At 40.8% G+C, this 7102-nt stretch overlaps 1 protein-coding gene across 4 annotated transcripts in view; it reads right to left on the minus strand.

Annotated features, from left to right (window-relative positions):
* LOC133465555 (LIM and SH3 domain protein 1-like) overlaps positions 1–5190 on the minus strand; it is a 39001-nt gene extending 33811 nt beyond the window's left edge. For 3 of the 4 annotated variants that reach the window (XR_009784659.1, XR_009784658.1, XR_009784660.1), the window contains exon 1: positions 4819–5190. Coding sequence is in view for 1 of the 4 variants with exons in the window: in XM_061748498.1 (XP_061604482.1) it covers positions 4819–4887 (69 nt within the window). In the remaining 3 variants the exon portion in view is untranslated. The remainder of the gene's footprint in view (positions 1–4818) is intronic. The other variant, XM_061748498.1, reaches the window with a different exon arrangement.
* Between the last annotated feature and the right edge of the window lie 1912 nt (positions 5191–7102).

Below are 7102 nucleotides of genomic sequence, written 5' to 3' on the forward strand. Positions count from 1 at the left end.
TTCTCAGAGGTAGTACGAGGTAGTACCTTAGCCGTAACAGAGGCAATGCAGATTGTTTGCAAGGGAGTTCCACAATGCCGAGACATTAATATGACGCTTAAGACCTGATACTTATTTCACTGCATGTAAAAGCCCCATTTTTCTAACTTTTTTCCCAGTGTCGCTTTCCACATAAATGGCACAGACAAAGAATGGGGGAATTAACTCGACCTGGTAATATTCTGCATTTTAGAGATCATAACAGGGGTGGGATGAAGCCTGTGTGTAAAGGAAATTTATATTTATTTATTCTTCATTTAAACCCCGAAACTCACTTATCTCACCTGCTGTGTTGAAAGTAGGCATGGGACAGTTACCAGTTTCAAGGTACGTCAGTTTTATAAAGTCAGTTTCAAAACTATGAAAACTTTCCATCGGCGGTATAAGTTTTTTTTTTTTTTGGGGGGGGGGGGGTGCGGTGGGGGCGTCAGTGTAAACAAAGTGACACGGCCCCTCCCCCTCCGGTTGTTGATGTGAGCAGTCAGTGGGCCTACAGAGGTTTGCCCCTTGTCGAAAAAGGTTGGTTGAGGAAGGATATGCAAAACGTGCTTACAAAAAGTGGCTGCTAGAGGAAGCAATACTTCGCATACAATATATTTTCGAGAGCGCCACCCATCACTCCTCTACAAATTCAAGATAATGTTAAGATATTAAAATAACGCAGTCTTGAAATTAATGTTTGCAACAAGCTGCAAGAGTTAGCAGGTCTACAATATGCTAACTAGCATGGCTAACATTGACTAGTTTCTGCTCTGACGACACAAAGCAAAGAGCACAGAAGTAGCTATTCATTTTCTGAAAAATAAGTAGTTTTACTGCTACTGTATTTAAATTTTATAAATAAATTGTTTATTTTCTTTTAACTGTTATTAATGTACCAAATAATCCACGTTGTACAAAAATAAATTAGATTGCATTCAAATGTTCAACCAACCATTTCTAAATAATACATTTTAGAGTTGTAATTGCAATACCAAGATATTTTTTCTCAAGGTTATACCATCAGAATCTGACACCGGCCCATGCCTAGTTGAAAGCCGTTTTATACATTACACCAGATGCTGGCACCGATGTCATCTAATCATCTGATTACGGGATGTTGTGTCACTAAATGAAATCACATTTAGCACCTGCAAAATGTCAGGTCTTCTAACTGTTATGCTTCTGACGCATCAAATTTACGGCATCTCTGTGCCAAACTGGCTAAAAGTCGCACTGTAAATCTACAATTTACGCCCCCCGTTTAAAGTTTTAGAACTGTCGGTGCCCATATAGTGGTGTATTAAATGAGGCAAAAAAATAATTCAATATATACTCATTGTGCAGTAATTCCTACAGATTTGTCTGTTCATTTGCTTTTGTAATAACGTTTACAGAGACTTTATGGAAACACTTTAGTGGAAGAGAATGTTCTCTTAACCTGCATGTAGAGACATGCACAGATTCAAAATGCCAAGTCCTTCACAAATCTGCCTTCCAGTGAACGGTTCACTAGAAGGCAATTGTGAGGAAAACTGCTGTGTAACTTTACCATTATCCCACGAAAAACCCTACTCACACACACAGTCCTCATACCAATGGGCAGTAACTATGACTACCAGCAGCAAGGAAAGGAGGAGCTCCTGTCTTTTGGCATGCGTGCCCCGGACAGCACTCCTTCTGCTGGGCTAGACTGGAATGCAGCTGTGACACAAGTGAACCTTTGTGGGGACTGGAGTGTAGATGCAAGGGAGGAGGCGTCAGGTAAAGGCATTTTTTTAGGCAGCCGGAAATAACACAGCAAAAGCAGTAGAGTGGACCGGTCATCTGAGTTAGCCCTTAAATACAGTCACCAATGATGATAGAGGGAAAAGTGAGTGGCCAGTTTGTGGAGAGCACGAATGCAGAATGGAAGCGAGCGACAAGAGCGCGGGAATGGCGCAGCAGACTTCTAATAGAGCACGTTTCATGGGAGGGTCCGTCTGCCGGAATGTGCTCCGGTTGAGGCTAGATTCCACACCCAAGCCTGCATGCACAACTCCAGTCGTAGTGCACACAAAACATCCCCGTCTGATGCATTTGTGGAAAGCTTTAGTCATAGTACATTCATTATTCTGGGACACATCTGAGTTGCTTTGCAAACAGTCGCCAATGTCTCCGGCTGGTAGTAGCATGTGGAGGTTCTAAAGTTAGGGTCCAGGCCTCAAATTTGAGGGAGTCCACAGTAGATTTCATCCTATATTTCAAAATACTAGTACAGGCAAAGGGTGTCTGCACATTTAAGGAGGTCAAATTTAAGACATTTTAAAAGCAAAATTTCAGGCATTTGACGACTTCAAGGGTTTGTTTAATATTTTTGTTGACAAACAATTTAAGACTTAAAAGCCTTGGAGCATTTCTACTTTTAAATGATATTTTTTCTTTCATTTTTAATGTTTTCCTCTTTGTTTTTAAATGCTTTTAAAATGCATTTTATTTTTCTCTATTTTTTAAACGTTTTGAACTTTGCAAATCACTGATTTAACTTGTGTATGAAATGCACTTTATAAATTTGCTTTGCTTTAGATTTCAGACTTTCTAGATTTTTAAAAAGATAACACTTTATAATGTCCATTTTAGGACTTAAGACCTAAAGCGAATATTTTTAATGGGTTAAATTTAAAATATAAAATTAAAAGATATAAAATTTAGACGGACAAATGTAAGATGTAATGGCTACACTTCAGACATTTTTAGGCTCTATTTAAGTCTTTCTAAAGACATATTGAAGCTATTTAAGGCCTCAATTTAAGACTAAGACCCAACTTTAAAACTTTTTGAAGACATATTTTTAACTTAAGACCTAAAAATGTATTATTATTACTATTAAATGGGATACCTTTTAGACAGTTAAAAATTCTAAGGCCTAGACTTACAACTTAAGAACAAATTTGAAGACAAAGAATTTAAGAATTTTAAGACCTAAATTTAAAACTTAAAGACCTACATTTAAGACCAAAAGTAAACAGTTTCAAGACCTAAATTTTGTTGCTTTTAGGGCCTAAATGAAAGACTTCTTAGAACCTAAATGTAAGACTTTCACAAGCCTAAATTTAAGACGATATATAAGCCATTTTGTTACCTAATGTGACCATAGTATTGGGTGATTATTTTCCACCTTATCAACAATTGACAGATTGTTTTTGCTTGTAAACTGGACATATTTGGACGTGAATATGGCATTTGTAAGACCTCTGGACAGAGGGTTTATGGGTAATAATATTGAAAAGTCGAATTTAAGCCCTTTCAGTACTTTTTAAGGCACAAATGGACGCCATAGGATGAAGTTTGCCCACTCTAGATGTCAGGAAAAGGCACGTACAGCATATGGTCACGGAGATAATGCATCTGTCAACAAACCAGCGGCGTGAGGGATTGATTTTCAATGGCACTTCAGACGTCCACTAGTGAAATCATCCACTTGGCCTCGCAAGAAGCAGGCAGACCACACCCACATCTGGAGTTGCAGCATGCATGCTCTGGCTTGTGTGGAACCACAAGTTTCTGAAACAATAACCTCCTGGGGGAGAGGGGGGGGGGGTTAAAAAAATCTCCAATATGTAAGTGCATGCAATAGCCCAGGACCTTGCTGTGCTTGCTGCTCCTCACTTTGATGCTCCGGTGGGCTCTACAATTGTACAATTGATGAAATTTGCCACTTGAACGTTAGATTATGTCGCCCTCCTCCTTGGGATTGAAAGCGCACCTCGACAAGATAATCATCCCTCACTGTGGGATTAGGAAGGGGAAGGAGCGTGACAAATTCCATGTTGGACAACAGAAGGCCTGCGGGCAGCCATTGACAGGAAATTACCACATTTGAACGGTTCCATCGTGAATGAAATTGCAAAAAAATGATAGTGAGTGGGTTTCTATCTTTGTGGAGGGCCCAAACAGGCCTGGGTTTGTGTGCGGTCTCCCCCGTTAAAAGATCAAACGGGTTTTGAGACAAGAAGTAAAAATAACCTCAAAAAATAAATAAGGGACAAAGAATTGTGCACAAATCAGAAACCTTCTAGAAAATTACAACAGCCTTCAATCTGTAAACACATGCAATTGCTCCTCATCCCGCAGTGCCTGTTTTTCCTCACGATGATGCTCCAGTGGGCTCCACAATTGATTAGATTTTGCCACCCGAGTGAGAGATTAAACCTCCTGTACGGGATTGAAAGCGAATCTCGACAAGCTAATCACCTGGGGGATTAACGATGGAATGGTGTATGACACATTCCACGTTGGACACCAAAAGGCCAGCCGATGGCAGCAGGGAATCCCCTGGCAGGAAACGACCACATTGTATTTATTCTATCGTGAAAACAATTGCGTAAAACTGGAAGTAAGGGGGTCAATTGCAATTTAAAGTGGTGACGTAACGGTTTCGACCGGTTTGCTACCAAACTGCAGGCCCAAACCAGGCTCGGGCTCGTGGCTCCCCTTTAACGATACCAGACAGGTTTAAAAACAACTAAGAATGAGAAAAATATCTGAAAGTTACATTTTGCCAACTGTATTCGAAAAGAAGGCGCTATCGAGCCATGTGTTTGCCATGTATCGTCGTTAGCTCGCAAGGTTAGCCATACCTGTGTGTCTCCTTTAGGGTTCTACTCGATTCATTCACAAAAAAAAAAGCAAAAAAACAAAAAATAACCGCAAGGTGTCTCCTTTTAAAGCTACAAAAGACCATGCGTAAACCAATAGTGAGTGAACGGGGGTTCTTCACAAATACAAGAACGACCATTAAAAGGATTCCGGTGCGCTTACCTTGTCCAGACAATTGATTTTTTCCGTGGGGTAGACGACGAGATTACATCTGCCACACAGCGGATTCATGTCGGAGGAATGCTCGTCTTTCGCTTAAGCTAGCACAGGAACCACCGCCGACGACGATATAAGCCCTTTTTGTTTTTTTCTTCCTCGCTTCTCGAGCTTTTTTTGGCCTCCCAAACGGACACCGGAGGAATTGAGTGCTCAAGGTTCGAAGGCGGTGAGTCCGCAGCTGTTATTGTCGTCGTTGTCGTGTAGCCGCACAGCTGGCTGTCAGTGTCCACTCGTACTGGGAGCGAGAAGCAGCCAGCCAACGCGGAAAGCGCGCGCCCGACGCCTCCTCTTCCCGTCGCCGCCGCCGCCGCCCCTCCCTGTCCGACTCGCGCGCCCCCGATTCTAGAAGGAAATCGCGTGGGAGGCTCTTTTCCAATAAAAAAAATATATATATCGTCAAGTGTCAAAACAAATCAAGCACGAACACGTCACATCACGCACTTTGACGACTTTAATTGTGTTATTGTGTTATTGTTTTTTTTGTTTTTTGTGGGGGGACTGTGTCATAGGCTGTGTGTTATGTTATCCGAATCGACCCCTTGTGCTTCATGTGCGTATAGTGGGGGGATGGGGGGGACATAAATTTCTCTGCAGCATTGTGGTGCTTAAAATTGAATCACATTTGTGCACATCTGCCGCTGCCACGTTCACTGCAAGCGTCCAGCTGAATGTCATTCCAACGCGTGGTTACACTGACACCTTGCTGACTGCACTTGCAATGGCCCGCCATATTCAGTGTTTCACAGAGTTGGAAAAAGTTCTCACACTCTATACTTAAAAACCCTGTAAAATGAATTCAGAGATGTGTTTCTAAGAACATTATACAAGTTTTAAGATAATGGCTGCAAACCTGCAAAGCACTCAATTATGGTGATATTACATTCAACAGTTTTTCACCATTCCACTCTTTCCTTGGGATAGTCCGCAGGTGTGGCCGCGTTAGAGCGCCAAGTTGTCAGCCATGAGTGCAAGTATGTAATGTGGAAAAAGATGAAAACGTGAGCAGGGGGGGAGTCAGATTTAACAGCCAGCGTGTGGAGTGGGGCTTTGAGCTGGAATGGCTCCTTTAGAGTGCCTCGTCACAGCGTTGAAAGCCTCGGACGACCCGGGGGGATAAATTCCAGCAACTGGAGACTTTAAGATGATGTATTTTTGTGACTCAAACATATAGTTACTGCATGTATAGCCATAAGAAAGGTGCGAGACGAAGATGCATACATTTTTTCCAGTAGGATTGGTATTTGATTGAAACTTGACAGTTGAGCGGGGGCGTGGGTTCACCACATTCAGCAGACATGCCCACAGTGTTTGAGAGCGGCGAAAACATCTTGATTTTTCACCATTTTATAAAATTACAGTGACTTGTCCTTGTGAAGTGAGTCGTCTAAATTTGACACACCACAGAGAAGAGCGTTGTTAACCCTGGCGAACATGAATGATTAAAAAAAAAATCGCCATGTATATGAAATTAGGCTTCAATGTTGTGAAAATTCAAGCCGTTCTCTCCACTCTCAAACGCTGTGGGCGTGTCAGTTCATTTCATGTTCAAGTTCTTGCGTCACTTGGCACCATTTTAGCCACGCCCCAGAAAATCAGGAAAACTGAAATGCTGAAACAGTTTAACGCTATGGCTACACAATTTTGTATGGCTGAGTAAAAAGAAAATGTCTTGGTCTCATGATGTCAAAATGTAAGGAGGACTGTTTAAATACCAATTCTAATTGGTCAAGGAAAGGTATTGGTTGGTTCATAGAGCAAACACCTATCAGCTCCTTGTTAGAGAACAGCAAGTTATGCAAAAAAATACTGAAACCACAGTATTATTATTGTTGTGTGCATACTTTATTTTCCATAAAGACAAACCACTGATAATGAACTTATCTCAAGAGTTTAGGCTGTTAGACTGTACATCATTAGAATTTTTAAAAATTTTATTTTATATCAACATTATTTTGTTTATATTGAGAATCTTTTCATTTTATTGGAGAAGTTACTCCTAGCAGTTTGCAGTTATTTTAGTTTCATTTTAAATGTCATGTTCCTGTTTACACAAAAGATAAGCACTTTTATTTTTAGCTCTTTGATCCCTTATTGCACCCAATGTGAACCCAACCATGACCTTAAAACCAAGGTACCTCCACTTAAAAAACATTTTTTTTGCCCTTATAAACATGAAGCATTATTTTGAAGTAAACTGTATTTGAAAGTGATTAAACTAAATGTTTAT

The sequence above is a fragment of the Phyllopteryx taeniolatus genome, chromosome 16 (genome assembly GCF_024500385.1).
Source record: "Phyllopteryx taeniolatus isolate TA_2022b chromosome 16, UOR_Ptae_1.2, whole genome shotgun sequence".
Taxonomy (NCBI): Eukaryota; Metazoa; Chordata; class Actinopteri; order Syngnathiformes; family Syngnathidae; genus Phyllopteryx; species Phyllopteryx taeniolatus.